This window comes from Balaenoptera ricei, chromosome 12 (assembly GCF_028023285.1).
Source record: "Balaenoptera ricei isolate mBalRic1 chromosome 12, mBalRic1.hap2, whole genome shotgun sequence".
Taxonomy (NCBI): domain Eukaryota; kingdom Metazoa; phylum Chordata; class Mammalia; order Artiodactyla; family Balaenopteridae; genus Balaenoptera; species Balaenoptera ricei.
The window spans coordinates 14,119,538-14,147,463 of record NC_082650.1 but is presented as its reverse complement, the minus strand read 5'-3'; the positions used below and the strand labels follow the sequence as shown (position 1 = coordinate 14,147,463).

The following is a 27,926-nucleotide window of genomic DNA, read 5'->3' as shown; positions in this document are numbered from 1 at the left end:
CTACAAATAACTCAGTTTCGTTTCTTTTTATGGCTGAGTAATATCCCATTGTATATATGTGCCACGTCTTCTTTATCCATTCAGATGTCGATGGACACTTAGGTTGCTTCCATGTCCTGGCTATTAAATAGTGCTGCAATGAACATTGTGGTACATGACTCTTTTTGAATTATGGTTTTCTCAGGGTTTCTGCACAGCAAAGGAAACCATAAACAAGATGAAAAGACAACCCTCAGAATGGGAGAAAATATTTGCAAACGAAGCAACTGACAAAGGATTAATCTCCAAAATATACAAGCGGCTCATGCAGCTCAATATCAAAAAAACAAACAATCCAATCCAAAAATGGGCAGACGACCTAAATAGACTTTTCTCCAAAGAAGGTATACAGATTGCCAACAAACACCTGAAAAGATGCTTAACATTACTAATCACTAGAGAAATGCAAATCAAAACTACAGTGACATATCACCTTGCACCGGTCAGAATGGCCATCATCAAAAAATCTGCAAACAGTAAATGCTGGAGAGGGTGTGGAGAAAAGGGAACCCTCTTGTACTGTTGGTGGGAATGTAAATGGAGAACAGTATGGAGGTTCCTCCATTTGTTTATTTTTGTTTTTATTTTCATTACTCTAGGAGGTGGGTCAAAAAATATCTTGCTGCAATTTATGTCAAAGAGTGTTCTGCCTATGTTTTCCTCTAAGAGTTTTATAGTGTCCAGCCTTACATTTAGGTCTTTAATCTATTTTGAGTTTATTTTTGTATATGGTGTTAGGGAGTGTTCTAATTTCATTCTTTTACATGTAGCTGTCCAGTTTTCTTGGGTTGTTTGTACTCATTGTTTTGAAGATGCACCTCATATATTCTTGATATAATCCTTTCTTAATCCTTTTGTAACCTGTATTGTGAATATCTTTGACCAATTTTTAACTTGTTTTATCACTCTTTAAAGCTTTTTGATTAAAAAATGTTCTCAATTTTAAAATAGTCAAAGGTAACAATCTTTTATAGTTAATATTTTTTGCCTTATTTTTTTCCCTGTCCTGATGTCTCAGAGATATTCACCTATATTTTCTAAGAGTTTAAAGTATTTTTGCCATTAGGGCCTTTATCCATGTATGTTTGATTTCTATAGAGGCCATGAGATAAGGACCCAACTATACCTTTTTCTTGCTGTTCCATTTATTGAACCATCTTTCCTTCCCAGATCTGACATCCACCTCTGACATAAACTAAATTTCCATTCATGCCTTGGTCTGTTTCTCAACTCTATTGCATTAGTCAATATGCCCATCCCTGTATTAACACCGCACTATCTTACGTGATAAAGCTTCACTGTAAGACCTGATATCTAGTAAAGCAAATACCTTTTCTCTGCTTTTCTTCTTTGGCTGTATCCTGGCTAAAAAAGCAAGGTATAAACATCTATTGTATAGTTCTACCCCATATTTGCATCTATTTTAACACAACTGACCTACCCTAATTAATACAGTGATCCTCCCTACCAGGCTACAAGCTCTTTGAGGGCACCAACCATACCTCATTCATCTTTGTTCTCCTTAGAGGGCAAAGGCAGTGCCTTAGAGACTCCAGATATGTTAGCTGAACAGTCAAAAGATAATGCCAAACCCAGCTGCAGACTTGAGTTCTACTCTCAATATACGATTGATGTTTAACAAAGTTACCTGGTGAACGTGCAGGGACCTTCAATGCTCCCAATTTCCTAAGAATGCCCATGTGTACTTTTAAGTGGATTTTTAGGCTCCTCTTGAATGCAGAGTGTTAAGGAGTCTTTAATAATACTATACAGAAGGTTAACAAAATAGATAAGAAATGAATTTCTCTGCAGTCCTTAAGCTCTATTCATATTGCTTCTACTATTTTTAATTTTTCTATGGAATTCTTCACATTCTTAAAAAAAATCCTAAGTATAAAATTAAATTTAGTGTTCCTATCTTTATGTGTGATTAAAGATATATAATCACTGATCCATTCAAAGAGTAAATGTTCTTCGAATAATAATCAAAGGGCACAGAGAAATCTAAGAATAATAATTATAAAAACTCAAAACTCCCTAGCATCTGAAATAAAATCATAGACAAGAGAGTCACAATAGGTTATTAAAAGAAACTAAGATACTGAGAGTCCTCCCTTACCTTGAGATGCTGGTGGTAAAGGGAATACTAAGGTATTTGGCTGAATTTCCCAGATGATCATGGCCAAAGTCAGAGTCCTGGGCTATGTGAATCATGATGTTAAAGTATAGTGCTCTTTAATAGAGTTGTACGTATGAGATTATAGATTACCCGAACAGTGCTAATGCTCCTGAGGGAAATGCTTTTGTTCACATTCTCTCTTTGAAAGCTCTAAAAGAATGCCTAGGATACTCAGTCCTTTAAATGATGCTTTTCATCTTAATGTGGTCCTGAACCAAAATGTCTACATGTGCAAAATTTAAATAACCATTGCAATGGTTTATTTATAATTTCAGAGTAATTTCATTTTATATAATTTAGGATCTTGAAGGGCTCAGTAAAAATAAATAATAAAGGTTAAATCAGAAACTGTCCTTCTGTGTCTCAGTTTCTCTACCTGTTAAATGAGAATGCTGAGATTCTTTCTGAAATTGCTTCTAGCTTCCAGATCCTATCATTGTAACCACATCTGAATGAGTAGGGCACTTAAAGAGAAGTAGGATTCTTGTATCAAAATATACACTCTTTCTAGAATCACTTAGCTTGGCAGGTAATGCCCATTGAGGTTTCTGTATACTGTTGGCCGAGTACAATGGCAGAATCATAATGACACTTAGAATGACAGGCTTCTTAAATACCCATTTGAATTGTAATGAAGTTTCCTTCAGTTCAAGTAAATAGCTTAATTCAGGAGGGTATATGAAGATAGCCAGTTACATCAGGCCACCAAGGGAGTATATATTTCAGGTCGATGACTCCCACATCTTAATGTTAATCCAGTTTATTTAGCTCATGCATATATCTGTTTATTCCAAATTGGCTTTTCACGTGTGTCTTCTTTGATTTCTCCCAATGCGGAGCCTGATAAGAACCTGGGTGCATGCAGGTGACCGAGGAGGTGATCCCAGGTAGCAGGAGTGAGACAGGGAAGGAGGAAAAATCAATAAATAATAATCAATAATAGTACGATGTGCTATTAAGGGTCTCCACAATGGGCAACCACAGCTCAATTCTGCTGGGGATCCAATGGGGCACTCTACCTCATGTGTGAAATAAGCCTTGGAATCATCCCTCCTACAAATGCCAGGCTGGAATTTTTATTCAGACTCCCATCCCCTTTGGGACCATTAACTCTCCCACACTTCAGGGCTGCCTTGTGCAACTTGCAGCTTTGATAAAAGTCCTGAGGGCAGAAACCCAGAGACAGGCTGCCAGTGCTTGAGTTGAGATGCTGATGGAGGGGGTGGACCACGTCCACTCCTGCGGCTACTGGAATCAGAGGTGATCTGAGATGGCGCTGGGGGCACCAAAAGCATCTGCTATAATATGAATTCAAGTAGATAATGACTTACACACAAATTATTATTACCAGTTTGTATCTTCCCAGAAACAACTCTGTTACAAAAGCTATGGTGAAGGCTCCTCGCAAGAAATGAACTGGAAAAAAAAATAAAAATTTAAAAAAAAAAAAAAAAGAAATGAACTGGAAATTTATGATCAGGCAAAAACACTTTTTAAAAAATCAATTATCCAAGTAATAATGACTGTGTAGCTCTTTGTCATGATGCAACAGATTAAGAAAAAAATAAGTACCCCCAATTTTGGACCCCATGTCTAGTGCATTATACAACATTCTGAAGCTTATTTCCAGAGAGCCTTTTAAAAATTATGGCAAACATCACATAAATAATCTATGTTTGCAAACTACTTACTTCTCTACTACTCTGAAACAAAAAAACATAAGCCAGAAAGAAATAAATATTTTAGTATTCGAGTAATGTAGAAAAACAGATTTTATAGGTCACCGTCAATTTGTTTTTCACTCCGCTGGTTCCATTGAGCTTAACAACAAATGATTCTGAACATGCTGTTCCTATTACAAACGACTGATGACAGAGAATGTCCATAAGCGGATGAAAAATGCCACGCTGATTTCAAGGCTTAATTTTCAACAACTATATAAGTATACAGATATGGACCAACAATCCTTTCCAAATGGAAAGTAAGCACTTAAAGTGCATTAGATGTTAATTTCCAACAAATCTTCCCGGATGCCGTACAGATGCAGTAGTTAACCAGGACTGATTATCGATGAAGCTCTTTACTCTCACTTCTAGGATTGCTACCACTACACATAATGTTTTAAATCTACTACGGGTATGCAGGAACAAGAAAGGAAATTTATTCCTTGTTCCCAGAAGTGACCCATAGACTAGTGCTTCCTGTGTATTACCAACCACAAAAGAGAAAACCTTTCTCTTACATGGCTAGCACCCCTTATACTCCCAACTCCATAGTCCCCAAATTCCAAATGGGAACAGTTTGACAAGTCTGGTCACAGAAAACATCCTTACCAGTTTCTGCCCAGACAGGACCTCCAGCAGAGCAAGCAGCTTCACACCATCTTTCATGTCTTCAAAAAGATCATCTACCACCATTGGGGGTTTCCGCTATAAAATAAAAAAATGAATAAATGCCAAAAATGCTTCTCTTACTCTCTGTCAGACATTTGTTACTCACTGTGGCAAAATTTGAAGAAAAATGTCTAAATACCAAAATCCTTTATTTGGGATATGGTTGGCAATTACCTTTGGATAGCTGCAAAGAGAAAAACGATCCTTTGGAGGTAAACTTAACATTCAAGAACCTCATGCTTGGGCTTTCACATACACACCAGTGTCTTTCTAGAAAGGGAGTTTTGACAAGAGTGGGATGGTGTGGGATAAGGGAAGGAAAAGAGGATACTATAAACATAAAAGATAAGAGAGAGGTTAAAGCAGGACGTAAACAGGGAACAGGAGGTACCCCAGATAAACTGGACCAACCTCCATACCTTCACCCTGAGTGAGCACATTACTGGGCTGAGGCAGGTGCCAAATTTCCTTGAACATCCTCTCCAGGGTAACCTCGTTAACTCAGTGACCTTCTGTGGGACCACTGTTAGCACAGCCAGAGGGATGGACTGAACCTCTTGTGGGTTAGCTGGCCACGTCCGTTCTGTTGCACAAGCTGGCAAATCCAGCAAACCTCTCTCACAGCGTGGCATTGAACCCAAAGCATCAAAAGCACAAGAGTACAGACTGATCAGGGCAAATCTAGCACCACTACTGGAGAAATAAGTCAAAGCCCATTTTCAACTCATGGAGGGTCTTTCGTTTTTTTATGAAGATTATGAAAATACTTAGTATACTAGAGTTCATGAAATCTTGAAATTAGGTATCTCTTGCCTCAGAAGAAAGTAAAAAAGTGATGATGTCAAAGTTGATGGTCAACAGTAATTAAGTGCCCTCAGATTTCTCACAGAATATGAATTTTAAAAAATTTATAACCTGGGTCAGGCTCTGTAGTTTTCTAATTCTCACTGAACATGTTAAAGGCCTAACGCTGTCTACTTGACTTTCAATTGTCTTTCTTTCTATCAAGAAAGAAAAAGGAAGGAAGGGAGGGAGGGAGGGAGGGGAAGAGAGAGAGAGAAAGAGAGAAAGAAAGAAAGAAAGGAAGAAAGGAAGGAAGAAAGGAAGGAAGGAAGGAAGGAAGGAAGGAAGGAAGGGAGGGAGGGAGGAAGGAAGAAAGAAAGAAAGAGGAGGAAGGAAGGAAGAAGGAAGGAAGGAAGAGAAGGAGGGAGGGAGGGAGGGAGAAAAAAAAAGGAAGAAAGAAAGAAGGTCATTTTGCATGGACAAGTGTATGCCTATATATCCAAAATTATAAAATGTTAATGTACTAAAATTATTTTTAGCATTTTTAACTTTGCATTAATAGGGCAAGCACATGCACATCAATTAAGGAGAAAGATGCTTTGGGTGTTTGATCCAAATCAGTGATGTGGAAAAGTACAAAGCTACCTTGAAACATTACTAGCATATCATGGCTCCATCAGCAGGTAGCTACACATCTGCAAGAATCTTAGAGCCCCTTAGTGGTAAATATCACACGGCTATCAAGGAGATCTGCAGCATGAAGGGTTTAGTCCTCAGCAAAGGAAAGGGCCAAATCACCCATCTCATTCCAGGACCAACCCAGGTCCTCACTTACCGTCATCACTTTTAGTTTCACAACTATTGGGCAGTCTTTTACTAAGTGCTTTTCCCTCTTGGGGAAAGAGCTCTTAAAACATTTTATAATACAAAAATTACAGCATTTTACTTTAAATTACTAAATACATATCCTTGGGTTTAAAATTTGTGATTGCTGGATACCTAGTGATACCAATAAAACTGAACTGGAAAAGACCTAAAGAAAGATCCCATGGCACAGATAATGCTTTACTTTATTTGAGACATACACATGGTCAAGCATAGTCAGTCTTGCTGGAAATGATGCAAAATCATGGCCTGACATATTCCCCAGATGGTCTTCTGTGCAGTATATAAAGAGGTCTCAACACAAAGGTTGGACCTCAAGGTGTATTCCGGGCATCTTGAAACCTGTGTACACACAATGGCCCCTCATTTCCAGAGCCAGACCAACCACTCCCGCCTCTGGTTTCCAGGTTTCAGGTGGGAGCTATTTCACAGGCTGAGAGACAGGGTATGGGGGAACCTCCCATCCCAGGACCAGCCTAGAGTGTTGGCATGCTCTTCCAGTTATCTGATGGGCAGGAACAGCAAGCTAAACGACAGGAACCGAGAGGAGAGTGGGAAGGGAAGAGAGGTTGACCGGCAGATGTGGAGCAAGCTACCCCCCAGTGGTTGGCAAGGAGCCCGCCACACTAAACTGTCTAAGAATGCCAAAGCAGCTGGACTAGGTCTGTAAAATCATGATCATAACCACTGACACGAGCCAGATAAAGTTAATTCAACTTCTAAAAGGTTCTGTCATCTTACTCAGAAAATCTGATTAGACATTACCAGTATTTCCAGAAACAAGGTGAAGTAGTTTTTTTTTTTTTAATGTTATGTATGATATGTTTCTCCTTCACTCCCTTTATAAAAGCACTGTTGTGATTATTTTCCACCTCTGCTTGGCAAAAGTGAGAAGATAGTTCCCATTCTTTTCTGTTTCCTATGACAGATTGCATAAGCATTTCCATTTCCTTAATTATTTAATTCAATTCGGAATAAATATCCCAAAGGCAATAACTGCCCTCCAGCCCACCTTTAAATCTGCTTGGAAAACTGCTCCTGACAACTTTCACATGTAATGATTTTTTTTTTTCACTATATAGTTTAAAAGAAGCACACCCCTCAAGTTATTTGTTTTATTCAGGACAAAGCTGGGGTTATCCTTTACTCCTCTCTTTTGTTCATACTCCACAGCTGATCTGTCAACAAATCTTGTTGGCTTTATTGTCAAAATTCACCTAGAATCCAGCCATTTTTCACCACCTCCACTGCTATGACCTTGGTCCAAGCCGGCCATCTCTCACCTGGATGACTCAACAATCTCCTACCTTATCTTCTTCCTTCGGCCCATGTCCCTCTTCAGTCTATTCTCAACAGAACAGCTTATTTTCCTTCTCCTCTGTCCATCTCCCCCATTGGGATATAAACACCATAATGCAGGGGTTACTTTTCCTGTTCTGTTCACTGCTACATTCTAGAATCTTGCCAAGCATACAAACAACATTTAAAAATATTTATTGACTGGATATATGACTAGACAAAATACATTTCTAAAAGAAAGAACTTTGACAAATATTGTCAAAAATTTTATTAAACCGCATGGACATTGCTATAGCTACGTCTTTGTTATTAATAAATTAACACATCCTATTAATAAACTAAATGCCATTCATTTTGAAATCATGATTTTCTTTGTAATCTTTTAGTTGCATATTTGGAAATAACTAATTTATCATTAAGCTTGAGATTATCAAACTAGTTTTAGAAAATCAACTAAAGAATGGTTTCTGGGGTGTATTATTACATTTACTTTTTCCTCTTCGCCTCCTTATCTCCTCATCTTAGTGCATAAATAGTCCCACCAAAGTGTGTACAAGGAAACAGATGGGCTCAAATTTCAATTTCGAAAGCGTTTCCATGTTATCTTTTAGCACCATTGGTGGAAAGACAACTGAAGAAGAATAAACGCAGCCACCAAAGTGATATTTTATGACTGTGAAGATGTCAAAGTCATTATTAGTTTGAATTATTTAAAAACGAACATGGAAAATCAAAAGTGTTCCTTTTAAAGGAGTATATGAATCTGACTTGGTCTTAAAACAAAATGTGCTCATTTAATAGAGCACATTTGGGTTGAAGCATGTGCTTCTCCCCAAGATACGTGGAAGTTTTAATCCCAGGTACCCCAGGATGTGATCTTATTTGGAAACAGGGTCTTTAGAGAAGTAGTCCAGTTAAAATGAGGTCATGGGGGGGGCGGAGAGGGGGTCTTAATCCAATATGACCAGTGTCCTTACATGAAGGGGAAATTTGGACACAGTCTCAGACAGGCGCAGAGGCAGGGATTGGGCTAATGCAGCTGCAAACCAAGGAACCTCAGGTACTCCAGGCCTCCAACTGAGGCTAGGAAGAGGCAAAGAAGGATTCTGCCCAGAATCTCAGAGGGAAGCATGGCTGTCTAGTCTCAAGGACCGCGAGATAATAAATTTCTCATTTTATGGCACCCGGTATATCGTACCTTGTAATGGCAGCCCTAGCAAACTAATACAGAATGTAAATAATGTTCGACGGTGCTTTTTTTTTCAGTTCATCTAAAAAGTGAGGAGATGCTTGTATTATGCCTGAGGTCATCCAAATGTCGGTATTTAAAATGTTCAGTGCCTATACTTAATGGCCCCTTAGATCTAAGGCTGGCAGATGGAGAAAGGGCTGTTTATTGCAAATGGAAAGAGAAGCTCCATTTATAGAAACACTGAACAATGGCTATCTCTGACCTATTTTTTTCCCAAAGGACTTAATGCCAAATCATATATTTACTTCAAAGTCAAATATCATAAAGACTGAATCAAAGGTATTTAAATATAAATATAACACTCTATTCCATTTGACAAATTTAGAGAGAATGTGAAACTACAATTATTTGATAACAGAGTATAACCGATGTTTAATGTTAAGATTACTTATATTATCTTTTTCTAATTAAAAATAAAATTTTAGGGGAAGGATTTTTGGAAAACACGTCTTTAATCTGTCCCCTTTGGGGGTCAAGGTGACACTGTACAATAGCCTATGGATCTTGCATAAAGTTTAGGAATTTGCTAAGATAAATACATTTTTAAATGTGAAAGAACTAACGTATTTTTAACTGCCAATTTAAGAAAAATATTCTTCCTAACATAAATTCTTCTGCTTAGAAATGCAGACTATTCTGATAGACCTAAAAAACCTGCAGTCATTAGGTGGGAATCCCCTCAAATTCAAGTCCACCCAACTCTGTCTTCCTCTCTCCCCCATCCCAAACTTAGGCACATCCACACCCATCCCTCCTATTCCCCCTCTGGCCTCAGAGATTGGGAGCTGTCTCTCCTCTGGTAAAAACCTCCACCTGTCCTCTTGATTTTCTCCCCACCCTGCCTCTTTAGGAGTCTTGTATCTTAAAATAAGCTTGTTTTCCTTCATTTTCACCCTATCCCTCTCTACCAGTTCTTGATCATTCCCTTCCATAGACATACACTTAAGACCACTCTTTATTGAAACAGCTCTTACCAGACCACATGTTCTGCTTTAGCTAATACTCTATCTCCTTAACATGTAATATACACTCAGGTCCTAACATCCTCACCTCTCATTTACTTACCAGTTTGCTAGAGTCGGGTTTCTGCCACGACTTGGCCACTCCCAGTGATGGCTAATGACTTCTAATTGCCAAATGAAATGTGTCCATCTTTACTAAGTCATTTCCCCCTGTGTAACTGAACCTATTAGCTTTCCCCCAAAGTCTCTTGTATTCTCTGTCTCCGTGAATGATCTTAATCATTTGTTCCAGGCAGAAATCTCGAAGTCATTCTTGACTCCTTCTCCCCAGCTTCCAACTAATGACTCAGTTGTATCGGGTCCACCCCTACCCATTTTTCAATCTATCCACTTTTCTCCATTCCCCCACCACTACTTTAGTCCAAAGGATCCTCACCTCTTATCTGACTTATTGCAAGTTCACTCCACCTCCAATTTTACTGGTTCCTGCTCTAATTTATGTGAGGGGGGTGCGGAAATGAGAGGCGGGGGAGGGAGAGAGAGATGAGAGAGAGAGGTTGAGAGACGGGTTTAGCCCAGAGTGATCATTTCATTTTCCTAAGATTCTTTAACGTCTCCGGTGCCCATAACACAACATCCAAACCCTTTTAATGGCTGACCTTTGATCGATTCTCAGTTTCATCTGTTGCCAACCCATTCCTGGAACCCATATTTTCAGGTATTCTGAGCTTCATTTCCTTTACTGTGCCAGGCTCTATCTTACCTCTTAACTTTTGAAAACATTATTAGTTCCTTCACCTACCCAATCCCAAGACATTTCTCAGGCTCCAGCTTAAATGTTTCTTCCTCTGAAAACCTATTCTGATGCCCTCCTTCAGGTTACTTGTATGGTTGGCTGCGCTTGCCCTGTGCTCCCTGATACCCTGTACTTCTCTGCTCGTGGAATTTACCATGCACACGTCTCTGTAATTGCTGTCTCTTCTGCTGGCCTGTCAGTTTCATAATGGCATGGACTATATCTGTTTTTTGTTCACCACTGTATCCACAACCCCAAGCACATAATAGGTGCTTGAAAAGTATTTGCTACATGAATAGCTAAATAAACGAAAGAAGCATGGGTGTATATAACACAATGGTTAGTGCCCAAACTTTGGAGTCCTGGGATTGAAATCTGGTTTTCCACGTACTTGTTATATGACCTTGAACTTATTAATTAACTCTAAGCTTCAGTTTCATAATCTATAAAATGGAGAAAATACTACTTATATTTGATTGTTGTGTTATTTAAATAAAATAAAAGATAAAGTTGCTAAGGCACAGTAATCGGCATATGATGAGTTCAGTAAACAGCAGCCCTGCAATTTAAAAACCTAGTTAGCAATGAGTGATGACAGCCAGCACTGAATCAGGACCTAACTTTGAAAAACTATTACTTGGATCAATACTGGGCTAATTAAAAAACGAATACTCCACCTTCTTTCACTGACAAAGCAAACAGAATAGAAAGAGGCAGGTTTCTTCTTAAAAAGGAAGAAAATTACAGGGCCCACGTTTCAGTATGAAGCTCTCTTCCTCAAAGGAATTATCAGATATATGAAAAAAACAGAACTCACTAATTTTTGTTGATGTTACATTACATTATATCAACAATTTATGATTTGCAATGTTTTGCATAATTTCAGAAGCGTGAAGACTTCAATTTGAAAACAAAGCAAATATTTTTTAAAAACTGATAATTATATCCACAAATTTGAGTAATATACAGAAAATTCTCCAGTTTTTTTTCCTATTTTTAATATAAATTTTTGTTTTAAGAAAAGCGTATTTTTTGAAAACAGATTGCTCTCTTATTTGCACCCTATGTCTTCATGCTACTGTCAAAATATTTACAAAGAATTGTTACAATAGAATAAAATGTCATCAGTAAAAGAGTTTGTTTTATTTACTTAGCAGTAAATAGTTTTCTTATTTGCAACTAAGCAAAGCAGCCTACAACAAAAATGAAAATTTCCCATGAAAAACCCTCCCCAAATTTATCTCCACAAAGCATCTTTTGAACATCTCCCAATGCACCCAACATTGAATGATCTTAGGAGACAGGATCAATTTTTTTTGCTTCTCAATTCAACATCCCAGCTCTGTAAACCTGCTGCAACTTATTATTAAAGCTATTTTTGGAAACAGTCAATTTCCAAAGAAGATTTTTGAGAAAACAGGTATGATTTTTTCTTCCAGTTTTACTGAGATATAATTGACATATAAAGTTTTCTTTCTAAATAAGGTGTTTGTTTATTTTTTTAGTTTGCTTGAAATCTTTAAAGAAGGCATTGCAGTAGCAAGACATAATCACAGAATTTAGGATGAGTTGGTTTATCACTCTAGTTTAAATCCACAGAAATTCCCATGACTTGTGCAAAAGCTCCCAGACAATTGAGATCCTGCAAAATATTTACAACTTGCATTCTAGAAGAAAGTCGAAACTCTTTTTTTCCTGCCAATTTAGCACTTTCTCCTTTCTTGTTCTCAGAGATAAAGTAACTTGGCATGTTATATAGCATAAGTAATAGGTGAATTAAGACTAGTATCTGATCACCAGCATAAAAATATTTTTGACATGGGTCACTTCCTTGCCTTTATTGGTAGATGTCAACAGAAAACTGCAGGAAACACACACACACACACACACACACACAAACCAAGGAATAAAATGCATTTTAATTATTTTGAAGGATTTGGTTATTAGATATCTGAAGCCATTCCAAAGCACAGCGCTATGTACAATAGGAACTGAAACACAAACAAACATTTGATATGCAAGAGGAGACAAGCTCATTACTTACATCGTTCTTGGACCGAGGTTTGGAAGAAATTCTCATGTGCTTCAAGCCAGACCTCAGGATGAACCTGTGGCCTGTTATGGACTGAATGTTTGTGTGTCCCCCGCCCAAATCCATATGTTGAAGCCTTAACCCTCAATGTGATGGTATTTGGAAGTGGGGCCTTTGGGAGGTAATTGGGCGTAAATGAGGTCATAAATTCCTCACAGTGGAATTAGTGTCCTATAAGAAGAGGAAGAGAAACCAGTTCTTTCTCTCTCTGCCATGTAAGGACTGAAATCAGTCAACACATTGATCTTGAACTTCGCAGCCTCCAGAATTTCAAGAAATAAATGTTCCTTGTTTAAGCCACATAGTCTACGGTATTTTGTTACAGCAGCCCAAGCTGACTAATACTGGGTCTAAGTTGGTTGCATATTTACTGGGCAAAATAAACAAACATAAACAATACACCAAACCAGACTCAATCTGACCCAACAAATTACAGAACACCAGGTCCTTTCAAAGCTGACAGCAATTATGGTTCCATCCTTGGAGCAGATTGTTGTTATAGGACAAACCATTGGCTTTGGTTTCTTAATAGGCAAGAAAGAAGAGGAAAAGTTGGCTCAAGAATCTCCAGAGAGGGGCTTCCCTGGTGGTGCAGTGGTTAAGAATCCACCTGTCAATGCAGGGGACACGGGTTCGAACCCTTGTCCGGGAAGATCTCACATGCCACGGAGCAACTAAGCCCGTGTGCCACAACTACTGGGCCTGCGCCCTAGAGCCAGCGAGCCACAGCTACTGAGCCCACGTGCCACAACTACTGAAGCCCGCGCGCCTAGAGCCTGTGCTCCGCAACAAGAGAAGCCACCGCAATGAGAAGCCCGCGCACCGCAACGAAGAGTAGCCCCCGCTCGCCGCAACTGGAGAAAACCCGCGCCCAGCAACGAAGACCTAACACAGCCAAAAATAAATAAATAAATTAAAAAAAAAAAAAAAAGAATCTCTGGAGGATAAGGAAAGACCTTGAAGCAGATCAAGTTGCTTCTCTGTGGATTATTTTTCTAGTGAGAAACACTTTGATTCTAAGTATGGCTTTAGGCGTGCTCTATGACTGAAAACCAGGGGCCAGGGGAGATATCCATGTGTTGTTAAAAGGTAAAGAAGAGCTGAAGACCAAAAATCTAAGAAACTGTTTTCACGAGAGACTTAGTGAGATTCTGGGCATAATATATGCTTCTGTAGAGCCCAGGTGACTAAGATAGGGGTGTGTGTGTCTGTGTGTGTGTGTGTGTGTGTGTCTGTGCAGGTGCTTGTTGTCTGCGCCTGGGGTGCTAGACTGATGGGCACACTCTAGCGTCACACAATGACTCTGGGAGCAAGCCTTCTCACAGAGACAGCAGGGAAAGTGACAGTGTCCTTGTCCAGAGGCCAGATAAAAGATATGAACCTGACTTTGCTTCTGTTGCAAGTAAGGTATTATCATTCTCAGAAGTAAGTCAGCACACTGCAATGGGGAGGGAAGTGTGTGCTTCCATTTAAATTTGGGCGTATATGTAAATGTGACCTCAAGGAGACTGTGAAGCCTAGGATGTACAAGTTGCATATGTTTTTATAGAGAAAGTGTACAGATAGAAATAGAGATGGGAATGGGGATAAAGATAGGGATGGAGAGATTGAGATACAGATGGAAAGGGAGTTGGGTGGAGGCGTGATGGAGGAGATGGGATGGGAGAGATAGAGATGATACAGGAATGGAAGCGGGGTGAGAGGGAGAATGAGAGAGAAACAGGGCTGCAATAGGAAACTCAAATAGGGATAAAGGCAAGCAAAGGATGGGTACAAGAGAGAGGGAAGAGTAGGGAATCATGGGACCAGCTGCTGAGACAGTCGCAGACATAAACATCTACTCTGTAGCTATCCTAAAACTCTCAACTGTCAAAGCAGGGTAATGTGGTCAGATTTTATTTTCAAAATGTTTTTAACTACAAGTGAGTCAGAAAAGGAAAATGTTTTCCAATGAAGTTGCAGGCTACATTTGGTAAGATACTACGATGTCAGTATAAATAAGTCCCGGATAACAAGCATAGGTATCACTGTTTCAGTTTTCAAGGCCCAAGAAAGAAAAAAATAGCAAGTACAGAGGAGAAAACAAAAGAACAACAACAAAAAAATCTCTATTGCAGTAAGTTTACAATGGAGCAGTTGCAGAGGTAATAATTTTCCGGGTCTTTTGAAATGATACTATCAATGCAAAAATGTGTAAAGTAGGGAAACCAAGGGGACTTCAGATTCACGTCTGCATTAAAATCTCAGCAGCACCAATGGCCAGGTGTATGAAGAAGTACGTTATAAAATATATGAAGAAGTACGTTATAAGATATATGAAGAAGTACGTTATAAGATATATGAAGAAGTACGTTATAAGATATATGAAGAAGTACGTTATAAGATATATGAAGAAGTACGTTATAAGATATATGAAGAAGTACGTTATAAAATAACCTGAGTTAAGCACTTAGCACAGTGCCAGACATTAATCGTTATTTTTTCCCCATGTGATTGATGTTTTTACTACTCTAACAAAATAAGGAAAGATAAAGAATCTTTGCTGTTGCTGTTTCGTTAAGCTCCTCTGCATGGTACTCAGTGCTGTGCTTAGAGCTATTAGGATTTACAAAGAACTCCAAGAATTAGCACATGCCTTGAAGACTTTACAGTGTTGTTGGGAAGGTGAGATATGAAACAGTATAAAATCATTTAAGACATACTGGCGGAGGGTGGGGATAAACTGGGTGATTGGGATTGACATATACACACTATTATATATAGAATAGATAATTAATAAGCACAGGGAACTCTACTCAATACTCTGTTATGATCTATATGGGAAAAGCATCTTCAAAAAAGTGTATATATGTATATGTATAACTGATTCACTTTGCTGTACAGCAGAAACTAACACAACATTGTAAATCAACTATATTCCAAAAAAAAAAAAAAGAGTGCAGTGGTAAGTCCAAATGCAATGACTCAAAAGTAAAAAAAAAAACAAAACCAATTTCCTTCTCATTAAAAAAAAAAAAAAACTAGGGACTTCCCTGGTGGTCCAGTGGTTAAGAATCCACCTTCCAATGCAGGGGACGTGGGTTCAATCCCTGGTCTGGAAACTAAGATCCCACATGCTGTGGGGCAACTAAGCTCACACGCCACAACAAAGAGCTCACACGCCACAACAGAGAGCCCACGCGCTGCAATGAAAGATCCCGCATGCCGCAACGAAGATCCCACGCGCCGCAACTAAGACTGGACGCAGCCAAATAAGTAAATAAATAAAATACTTAAAAAAAAAAAAAGAAACTAGCTATCTTCTACTAGCATAGGCAAATACTCATAGACCCACAGACCACACATACACAAAATACATGAAATCTCTAATCTCTAGCATATTTTTAAATTAAAATACTCTGAGCACATTAAAAAAAAAGAAGACATGCTGAACTTTTCCACCTGTGCTGCAGGTTCTGGAGAAGTGCTGAGATTCTGATTCTACCAAACCCGAGGCAGGAACAGCAGAGAAGGCTGGGGGAGGAGTGCAGGGGAAACTGCTAACCTTCTGGAGCATTTGCTCGGCGTTTCACACGTGGTCAGAAATGACTTCATGAATGAGAGAGGTATGTGCTACACATTAAGGGTAGGACTTAGATATTTAGACGGGAAATAGCAGGAGTGAGGTCACAAAGCAGGACTAAAAAAAAAAAGAACATAAAAGGGTACACACTGGTAGAGCCCCTTCCAATACCCAGTTATCACATAAATATGTAAAGTAACTTGAAACAATGATAAAATGGTGATTAAAAACAGATTAGAAAACAAATTCTTGGCATATAATCCTTCCACAAAGGCCCTTTGTATACCATGTGCCATGGCACACATTCCAATTTTTGCTTCTTTTTAAGAATTCAGAACACAGATAAGTGTGTCCCAGGAATTCTGCTTTAAAATCTTCTGCAAAGATACTCAACCCTATTAAAAAATATAAAAATAACCATAAACTATTTTCACCAGATTGGAAAATACTGTTAAAGAGGATTAATAGTATAAGGAAATGGGCATTCTCATAAGCTCTTGGTATATATTAAAGTTATAAACATGTATACTTGTGGACTATCCACCCACTTCTAGAAATTTATCCTAAGAAAAATAATCACACAAATGTACAGATATATATGCCCAAGGACTTTCACTGTGATATTTTATATAATATTAACCAACTGGAAACTAATTATATAACCATTGATAGACAACTGGCTAATCATGACGTATAATTTATAAATAATTTTATTATATTTATAATGACAAAGTATTATTCAGCCATTAAAATGATTATGTGGCTCTGTATCTAGTCACATGGGAAGACGTGCAGATGTGCTGAGTGAATAGAGGCATTCAGAATAGTATCGTCTATAACCACTTATGTGAAATTGTGTATGCCAGCATGTAGAAAAATGGTGATCAATATGTCAGTGATGGTTATATCAGGATTGTGGAATTTAAGGTGATTTTTATTTTCATTAAACTTTCTAAGAAGTTTATTATCAAAATGATTTACAATTAGCATGTAACCTTTTTATGATATGAAAAAACAATAACTATTTTCATTTTGGAAAAAAAAGAACTGTCCTCAAATGATGACAATTCTGGAGTATAAGTAGTGGCTGGGGCCAGATGGCACCAGCCAAAGCTTGAGAAAATGAGCCCCAAGAGCATTCAGTGCCTTGTCACCGGGCAGATTCTGGGTGCAGCCACTGGGCCAGAAAATTCCCATTTTACCAAGTGGCTTTTGGAGAGATTATAGGAAAGATAATCCCATTTTATCCTGTATCTAGACACATTATTCTTTTTTTTTTTAAGCTTTTTTTTTTTTTTTTTTTTTCCGGCTGTGTTGGGTCTTCGTTGCTGCGCGTGGGCTTTCTCTAGTTGTAGCGAGCGGGGGCTACTCTTCGTTGCAGTGCGCAGGCTTCTCGCTGTGGTGGCTTCTGTTGTTGCGGAGCACGGGCTCTAGGCGCGCGGGCTTCAGTAGTGGCAGCACACAGGCTCAGTAGTTGTGGTGCATGGGCTTAGTTCTTCCACGGCATGTGGGATTTTCCCGGACCAGGGATCGAACGTGTGTCCCCTGCATTGGCAGGCGGATTCTCAACCACTGCGCCACCAGGGAAGCCCTAGACACATTAATCTAGTCTTCTGTTTTTGCTGGATTTTGAGCTTCCCAAGGCCTGGGAAAGTGTCTTACTAGCTTTTTTCCTGTCTCCAAAGCCTATCATAGACACACAGTAAGCAGTCAATTTGTACAATGGGACTGAAGTAAGTTGCCATGCTTTGTTTGCTTCTGAACTATGAAAAGAGGCTTTGGAGGAGTCCCCAGTCAAAAACTGCTCGTAGGATTATGCCTTGCACACTTTAGGCACTGCTCTCGGCAAAGATCCTCTAACTGAATGCAGACAATTGTCCTGTCATCTGCGTTTATTTTTACAAATGCAATGTTTTCTGGTTCACATATTTTTTCATCAGCATTATAAGAGATTAATTTTTTTGTAATGTAGCTACATGGAAATTTGTTTTATGTTAGTATTTATGTTCAAAGTCATTACAATGTATGGATACCCAGTCACCTGATACAATCTAAGGTCAGTATGGATAATCTCAGACTGATTAGCCTTTGTAGTGTCCTGCCACTATGGTTACTTTTCTCTAAGAGCACCTGAGAGGGGAGCCCAGACACTATCTCCTTAGATAAAATTCTTTGCTCAGGGCAGACTACTCATTGCTTTTTTCTGCTCCAAATAGAAACAAACACAAACAAAAATCCAGCATGAATTCTCCTTCTGATATGAGACACATCAGTACAGAAGAAACAACTGAATGAAATATTTCATCAAGATTCATGGAATTGACATGAAGTAACTGCTTTCGACTCTGGTTATCTGTTAATTTTCTTTGAAAAAATGTTAGCAGATGCCACAATTAAACTGATAGGTGCCAACATTATTGACTAGTTATAGTGACAATAGCCACAGCAGCATTACGTTAAACTGTGCATTTAATGATGTATTGGCTCAAACTAAGTAAACATAGAACTCTGGGTAGTTTCCTTTACCTTGGCCAGATGAGAGTTGATCCATTTTGTAAAAGTACGTTTTTGTACTATCTCTTGCTCATCTAGAAGAAAAAAAATTATCTGGTTAGATAACATGTCATGAAGTTGTATCATGAAAAAAATTCATAGTTACACAACTCTAGAAATGATTATTATATTATTTTATCTTATGATTCATGTTACCAATTATTGTCTTGAAGGAAGAGCCAGTAAAACTTCAAATATATTAGGCAAGTCAATTATTTATTTAAAAATTATCAGCAAATGCTTTAAAATTTGCAATATGTTAGCCCTATGTTTATCTTCATTCATTTATTGAAAGTTCACTGAATAATTAAACCTCAATAAATCTGTTTTTTTAAAAGTTCACTTGAGACCAACTAAGTGCCAAGTTTTATGCTTGGTGCAAAGGGATGCAGAGAGATGAAGAGTACACAGTCTCTACCATGATACATCTAAAGGTAAATATCTAGAAGACAACATAGGCAGTATGCTCTTTGACATCGGTCTTAGTAATACACATCAAACTAAAAAGCTTTTGCACAGTAAAGGAAACTATCAGCAAAATGAAAAGGCTGCCTACTGAATGGGAGTAGATATTTGCAAAAGATGTACCTGATAAGAGGTTAATATCCAAAACATACAAAGAACTCATGTAACTCAACATCAAAAAAAATAACAACCCAATTGAAAAATGGGCAGAGGATCTGAATAGACATTTTTCCAAAGAAAACATGCACATGGCCAATAGGTATATGAAAAGATGTTCAGCATCACTAATCATCAGGGAAATGCAAATCAAACCACAATGAGATATCACCTCACACTTATTAGATGGCTATTATCAAAAAAGACAACAAGTAACAAGCGCTGGAGAAAATAACAAGGATGTAGAGAAAAGGAAACCCTTATGCACTATTGGAGGGAATGTAAACTGGTGCAGCCACTGTGGAAAACAATATAGAGATTCCTCAAAAAATTTAAAAATAGAGCTACCATATGATCCAGAAACTCCACTCTGGGGTATTTAGAAAACAAAAACACTAATTAGAAAAGATATATGCATCCCCATGTTCACTGCAGCGCTATTTACAATAGCCAAGAAGATATGGAAGCAATCTAAGTGCCCATCAACAGATCAATGGATAAAGAACAAAGGACATGATGTGGTGTGTATGTATGTGTATATATATATATATAATATATATATATATATACACACATACATATATATGAAATGGAATATTACTCAGCCATTAAAAAAACAAGTGAAAGCTTGCCATTTGCAACAACATGGATGGACCTAGAGGGTATTATGCTAAGTGAAATCAGTCAGAAAGAAAAAGACAAATACTGTATGATTTCACTTACATGTGAAATCCAAAAAAACAAAAAAAAATGAACAAACATAAAAAAGAGAAACAGAGTCATAGATACAGAGAACAAACAGGCAGTTGCTGGGAGGGTTTGAGGGGAGGAGAGAAGTAGGTGAGGGAGATTAAGAGGTACAAACTTCCAGTTACAAAATGAGTCACAGGTATCAAATGTACAGTTTGGGGACTATAGTTAATAACTATGTAATATCTTTGTAGGATGACAGATGATAACTAGTCTTATGGTGATCATTTTGAAACGCATAGAAGTAGTGGATCACTGTGTTGTGTAACAGGAACTAACACAGTGTTTAGGTCAATTACACTTCAAAAACAGACAAAGTCGCAGAAAAAGAGATGAGACTTACTGTTAGCAGAGGTGGGATGGGGGGAGGGGGAACTGGATGAAGATGGTCAAAAGGTGCGAACTTCCAGTCACAAGAGAAATAAGTATTAGGGATTTAATATACAACATGATAAATACAATTAACGCTGCTGTATGTTATATATGAAAATGGTTAAGAGAGTAAATCCTAAGAGTTCTCATCACAAGGAAAACAATTTTTTTCTATTTCTTTAATTTTGTGTCTACAGAGATGAGGGATGTTCACTAAACTGTTTGTGATGGTCATTTCACGATGTATGTAAGTCAAATCACTATGCTGTACACCTTAAACTTATACAGTGCTGAATGTCAATTATGCCTCAATAAAACTGGAAGAAAAAAGTAGCAAAGTCAAAAAATTATAATAAAGGTAAATATTTAGAGGTCGAGAGAGACAAGAAAGGGCACATGTGTAGTGGAGGGCTATAGAGTAATGCAACAAGACAGAGGCAGTACAGTAATTTCACCAGATGAGTAGCGTGGTGAACACACTATAATAGGGTAACCTCCCCAAATTCCCACCTCCTGGAGTCCACACCTTTGTGTGGGCAACTGCAACCAGAACTTGTGAATTGCTTCTAATCAACAGAACACAGCAAGGGTGATGTGATGCCACACCCATGAACATGTTACTTTATGTAAGATTCCTTCTGAGCTGACTGGAGTGACAGATTCTCCTGCTGGCTTAAAGAAGCAAACAGCCAAACTGTGAAAAGTCCATGGAGAGGGCCCCGGAGCAGAGAACTGCAGGCTGCCTCTGGAAGTAGGGGGGCAGCCTCCAGTCAAGAGCCAGGAAGAAGCTCCGTCATACACAAGGAAATGAATTCTGCTAACAACCTGAATAAGTTCAAAAGTAGATTCTTCCCTCTTTCAGCCTCCGGATGAGAATGCTGCCCAGCTGACACCTTGATCATGGACTTGTGAGACCCTGAGCAGAGGGCATAGGTAGATGCATGGACTCCTGACCCACAAATATTTGGAGATAATAAAGGACGTTGTTTTAAACTGCTAAGTTTGGTAATTTGTTATGCAATAAGGGAAAACGAATATACAAAGAAAAAAACGTTGGCTTCAGGAAGGCTTTATTTTTTTAATATGTATCTTTATTGGAGTATAATTGCTTTACCTTGTTGTGTTAGTTTCTGCTGTACAACAAAGTGAATCAGCTGTATGTATACATATGTCCCCATATCCCCTCCCTCTTGAGCCTCCCTCCCACCCTCCCTATCCCACCCCTCCAGGTCGTCACAAAGCACCGAGCTGATCTCCCTGTGCTATGCAGCAGCTTCCCACTAGCCATCCATTTTACATTTGGTAGTGTATATATGTCAATGCTACTCTCTCACTTCGTCCCAGCTTACCCTTCCCCCTCCCCGTGTCCTCAAGTCCATTCTCTACATCTGCATCTTTATTCCTGCCCTGCCACTAGGTTCATCAGTACTGTTTTTTTAGATTCCGTATATGTGCGTTAGCATATGGTATTTTTCTCTTTCTGACTTACTTCACTCTGTATGACAGATTCTAGGTCCATCCACCTCATTACAAATAACTCAATTTTGTTCCTTTTTATGGCTGAGTAATATTCCATTGTATATATGTGCCACATCTTCTTTATCCATTCATCTGTTGATGGACATTTAGGTTGCTTCCATGACCTGGCTATTGTAAACAGTGCTGCAATGAACATTGTGGTATATGTATCTTTTTGAATTATGGTTTTTTCAGGGTATATGCCCAGTAGTGGGATTGCTGGGTTATATGGTAGTTCTATTTTTAGTTTTTTAAGGAACCTCCATACTGTTCTCCATAGTGGCTGTATCAATTTACATTCCCACCAACAGTGCAGGAGGGTTCCCTTTTCTCCACACCCTCTGCAGCACGTATTGTTTGTAGATTTTTGATGACGGCCATGCTGACCGGTGTGAGGTGACAGCTCACTGCGGTTTGATTTTGCATGGCTACAATGGGCTGTGGTGTGTGACGCAGGTGGCGAGCCAGCTCCTGGGCCCCCGCACCTCCGAGTTCACCACCGCCTTCGCGGGCCGCCTCGTGTCCACCCTCATCTCCAAGGCGGGGTGGGAGCCGGCGGAGAGCCTGGACCAGATTTTCCATGCCATCCTCAGCTAGACGCAGCAGGCAGAGACGCTCAGCGGCATGCAGTCCCTGATCATGGTGTTCGCCCACCCGGTGCACACTCAGCTGGAGCCCCTCCTAGAGTTCCTGTGCAACCTCCTGGGGCCCAGAGGCAAGCCCGCCCTGGAGTTCGCGATGGCCGAGTGGACCAGCCGGCAGCACCTGTCCTACGGGCAGTACGAGGGCAAAGTCAGCTCTGTGGCGCTGTGTAAGCTGCTCCAGCACGGCATCAACACGGATGACAAGCGGCTACAGGACATCCGCGTGAAGGGGGAGGAGATCTACGGCCTGGACGAGGGCACCCGCACCCGCTCCAAGTCGGCCAAGAACCCTGAGCGCTGGACCAACATTCCTCTGCTGGTCAAGATCCTGAAGCTGATCATCAACGAGCTGTCCAGCGTCATGGAGGCCAATGCCACCCGCCAGGCCGCCCCTGCACAGTGGAGCCAAGGTGACTCCAGTGACATGTGGGAGGACCAGGAGGAGGACGATGACGAGGAGGAGGATGGCTTAACTCTCGTCTGATATTCTCGCCACACGTAAATACGAAGAGGATTACTACGAGGACGATGAGGAAGACGACCCTGACTCCCTGAAGGACCCTCCCTAACAGATGGATCTGCAGGCGTACCTCACACACTTCCTCTGCCAGTTCGCTCAGCAGCCCCGCTACATGGTGTTCTCAGGCCACCTCAACAGTAATGAGAGGCAGGTTCTGCAGACCATTGGTGTTTGAAAAGGGCCTCCTCCTGCCTGCCACACACCGTTTTGCAACAAAGTTAGCAGAAGGAAAGAAATCATAAAGATCAGATCAGAAATAAATGAAAAAGAATGAAGGAAACAACAGCAAAGATCAATAAAAGCAAAAGCTGGTTCTTTGAGAAGATAGACAAAATTGATAAACCATTAGCCAGACTCATCAGGAAAAAAAGGGAGTAGACTCAAATCAACAGAATTAGAAATGAAAAAGGAGAAGTAACAAGTGACACTGCAGAAACACAAAGGATCATGAGAGACTACTACAAACAACTATATGCCAATAAAATGGACAACCTGGAAGAAATGGACAAATTCTTAGAAAAGTATAACCTTCCAAGACTGAACCAGGAAGAAATAGAAAATATGAACAGACAAATCACAAGCCCTGAAATTGAGACTGTGATTAAAAATCTTCCAACAAACAAAAGCCCAGGACCAGATGGCTTCACAGGCGGATTCTATCAAACATTTAGAAAAGAGCTAACACCCATCCTTCTCAAACTCTTCCAAAATATAGCAGAGGGAGGAACACTCCCAAACTCATTCTACGAGGCCACCATCACCCTGATACCAAAACCAGACAAAGATGTCACAAAAAAAGAAAACTACAGGCCAATATCACTGATGAACATAGATGCAAAAATCCTCAACAAAATACTAGCAAACAGAATCCAAGAGCACATTAAAAGGATCATACACCATGATCAAGTGGGGTTTATCCCAGGAATGAAGGACTTAATTAGAGATATAAAGAGATGAAGACCAGAGAGAGGGGCCAATGTAACACCTTTCAAGGAAAGGGTGAATTCTGCTCTTCCCACCAACATCTACTGTGTGTCAACTGTTGGCTGTAAACTAGATGTTGTGAGGATCAGAGATGAACAAGATACCATTTCAATTCCTCACCCTTTGAAAGGTAATGCTCAAAGAAACATAATTTCAGCTTTCTAAAAAAGGACCTTTTGGCTAAAGTCTAAATATTAAGTTCTAGAGAGGCAGAGCTGGAGCTGACTTCTCCTGAGTTTTGGCTCAGAATCCTGGACTGCCTACTAGAAGCTAAACCCCATGAGGGGGCTTCCCTGGTGGCGCTGTGGTTGGGAATCAGCTTGCTAATGCCAGGGACAAGGGTTCAAGCCCTGGTCCGGGAAGATTCCACATGCCGCGGAGCAACTGAGCCTGTGCGCCACAACTACCGAGCCTGCGCTCTAGAGCCCATGAGCCACAACTACTGAGCCCACGTGCCACAACTACTGAAGCCCACGCGCCTAGAGCCCATGCTCTGCAACAAGAGAAGCCACCACAATGAGAAGCCTGCGCACCGCAACGAAGAGTACCCCCGCTCGCCGCAACTAGAGAAAGCCTGTGCGCGGCAACAAAGACCCAACGCAGCCAAAAATAAATAAATTAAATTAAATAAATTAAAAAAAAAAAAAACCCCATGAGGACAGTAACTTTGTTCCCAATGCCTACAAATGTTACAAATAAATCCTGTTGAATGAATAAATGAATAAAACAAACAACAAAGCCTTTAAATTTAGAGAAAATTTGGATATATCCATAAAATTTAAAGAGCGCCATTATTTCCAATGCACATTAAACATGTACTTTTAACTTTCAAGTAATGACCAGAAAAAAACCCAGGTGGCCTTGGGATCAGATGGGGAAGGAGGCTGAAGGACACAAAGAAGACTGTTAGCAGAGGCTGAAAGAACAGTGAGGAAACTACTAGCTGGGGCCGGAAGGAGAGCTACACATATTTTATGCGTTATATGTTCTGTCATTGGTAGTAACTTGCACTTTTGCAACTGGCTAGGGAGATTTCCCTGCAGAAAGCTGTCAACCGGCTTCTTTCAGCTGCACATTATAAGGTACTGGAAGAAAGGGAGATGAACCAAAGAAGGAACTATTTAGTTTGCAAACAGAATTTAGAGGAAACATAGGAGACCTTTGATAGGGCGCGTCAGAAAAAATAATGGTTTGTCATTGTCAGTCTCTCCTGGGAAAAGATTTGCAAAGTAAAAAATAGCTTCAGGACAACAATCAATCAAGACTGTGACCGTAAGAACCATTGTTAAGAACTCAGAAAGATTTAAGGCAGTGTTTGGTTTGTTTTTTGTTTGTTTGTTTATTTTTTTATTTATTTATTTTTTTTTTTCAGTGTTTGGTTGATGTTCTCAACCAGACAAACCAGCTTCTAAGAATCTTAAGGGCACTGCCCACTGCAGCCTCACGTGTGCTCCAACGTTTTATTTCAGACTTTGGGTTTTGGGGGCCACAGAATGAACTCCAAGCAGATTTTTACGAAGCCAACAAATCTGTGAAGCAAAAATGCCACCGGTCTGCACTTAAGGGACAGGAGAGTTCAAAATGAAGAGAAGACTTTCGAACCACAGCTTTATATGGCTAAGAAGACTATCAGCCACAAACATGAGCCACTTCTTATCAAAAAGACAGGGAATGACCCTTGCCCTTGAATTAAAGGAGGGGGCCACGTGTGCCAGGCTGGACTTCAGAATGACTTCAGAACACGATTTCCATCTCCTTTCCATTCTTCCCTTCTTCGGACAGAAGCATCCATTGCAATGGTCCTTCCCCGTCTCATCACTGCATGTTGGATGAATGGGGAGCAGTAACTTCTCTTTTTAGTTTCCAGGTCTGGGGACTGACAGAAATTACACCCAAGGGGCCTCCTCTGTATCTGGACCAGATGCAGATCACACGAGACTGGAGTTGGAGCTTGATAACATAATTGGATGAGACTTTTGATGTCTTGGGAGGGCATGAGTGTATTTTGATGTAGAAAGAATATAAAGCATAGTGATCAGAGGACAGATATTAAATTATGGACAAAAAATCCTCCAGTCCCAGTAGGCATTCTCCTTTGCAATGTGACTTTGTTCTTCCTCCCCTCAAGGGCAGAATTGATTTCCCCTCTCCTTGAATTTGATCTTGCATTGTATTTGCTTTGATCAATAATGCAGCAGAAATGACTTTATATCATCTGCTTCTAGGCCTTACGAACTCTTACAGTTTCTATTTTAGCTGTCTTGGATCCCTGTCCTAAATTCACCAAGCAAGGAAAGCAGTCTATATTGGAGGAGGAGGGTCCATGTGGAGAAGAATTGAGATGCCCTATCCAATAGCCAGAACCAACTGCCAAACACGTGGGTGAGGTCATCTTGAACCTTCTAGTTTGGCCAACCCTGCAGATGAACACAAACCAGATGAAGCCAGCAAACTGAGACTCATCTAAGGCTTCGGAGTCGATGCATCTGTTACTCCCCTCTCCCACATCCCCATACATACCTGATTACAAATTCCTCCAGGAAAAGAGCATTTTCCCCATCATTTTATCCCTAGAAATGAACCCATTGCCTGGCACATTGCCTTTTATATGTGTTCCTCAGAAAACCATCCATCTTTAACTATGAACTAACCAGCCAACCCACAGGTTATGAGAAATGAATTATGATTGTTTTAGCTACAAAGTTTTGAAGTGGTTTGTTACACAGCAAAGGCTAACTAAACAAAGGCATTTACTTGTGTGACAGATACACACATGTGCGTGTGCACGCATGCACACACACACACACACACACCCCTTCTTCATTCTGTCTTCTATAAAAGAAAGATTCTAGGCTTGCTTGATTGGGTCTACCTTCCGGGTCTTTGGTGTTCTGACGAGATGAGCAATGGAGAGAAAAGTGGCAAGGAACAAGGGCATCCGAAGTTACTCTGCACAAGTTCAGCATAGACTAATGGGAGAGGACAGAGAAGGAAAGGAGGGGAGAAGATCAAGAGCCAGTGGAAGAGTGAGATTGAGGAAAAAGTTGAGAAAAGGGAATTTTTAAGGATTTTTGCCTATACTGAGTGCTCTAATCACTGCTTCAGTTTTTTTCAAGCACATGTCAGTAAAGACATAGTGCTTCTGAGATTTTTGGAAGTGGAGTTGTATTTCTTTTGTATGTAAAACCAGTGACTAGATAAAAAGAGCCCAGTTTCATTAAAGTTACATTTGCAAAACTTAGTACCATCTCACTTTAAATCTAAGGCACAAGGGATGAGAAGAATATAATTATCTCAGTTCCTAAATTAGAAATTTCTCAACCTCAACCCTCTTGACAGTTTGGGCAGGATAATTATTCGTTATGAGAGGCTGCCCCGTGCATTACAGGACATTTAGCAGCGTCCCTTGCCTTTACCCATGAGCTGCCAGGAGCACGCCTCTCTCTCCCCACCCAACAAGTTACGACTATCATAAATGTCTCCAGACATTGTCAAAACTCTGCCGGGGAAGAATCATCCCAGTTGAGAATCACTGGCCTGAACTATGTCCTTTGTATCTATGTGTAACAATGGGAATGAAGTGGTATGAACATTTTTAAAATTTATATCTGTTTCAATCGAATTATTATTGCCCAATTAACTACTCCAAAACATCACTATCATATTGGGTTATTCCCACTGTTTGTATATTTATTTAGACAAAAATTTACCCGAGATATATT

At 39.7% G+C, this 27,926-nt stretch overlaps 1 protein-coding gene and 1 pseudogene across 1 annotated transcript in view; one reads left to right on the top strand and one right to left on the bottom strand.

Moving 5' to 3' along the window:
- The window catches only part of SYNE1 (spectrin repeat containing nuclear envelope protein 1), a 443,997-nt gene that overhangs the window by 352,228 nt on the left and 63,843 nt on the right, over positions 1 to 27,926 (bottom strand). Inside the window, exons 2-3 of the mRNA XM_059940974.1 lie at positions 18,769 to 18,830; positions 4,552 to 4,647 (exon numbers count right to left, since the gene is read on the bottom strand). Coding sequence (XP_059796957.1) covers positions 4,552 to 4,647; positions 18,769 to 18,830 — 158 coding nt within the window. The remainder of the gene's footprint in view (positions 1 to 4,551; positions 4,648 to 18,768; positions 18,831 to 27,926) is intronic.
- Positions 20,745 to 23,395, top strand: LOC132376369 (importin-9-like; annotated as a pseudogene).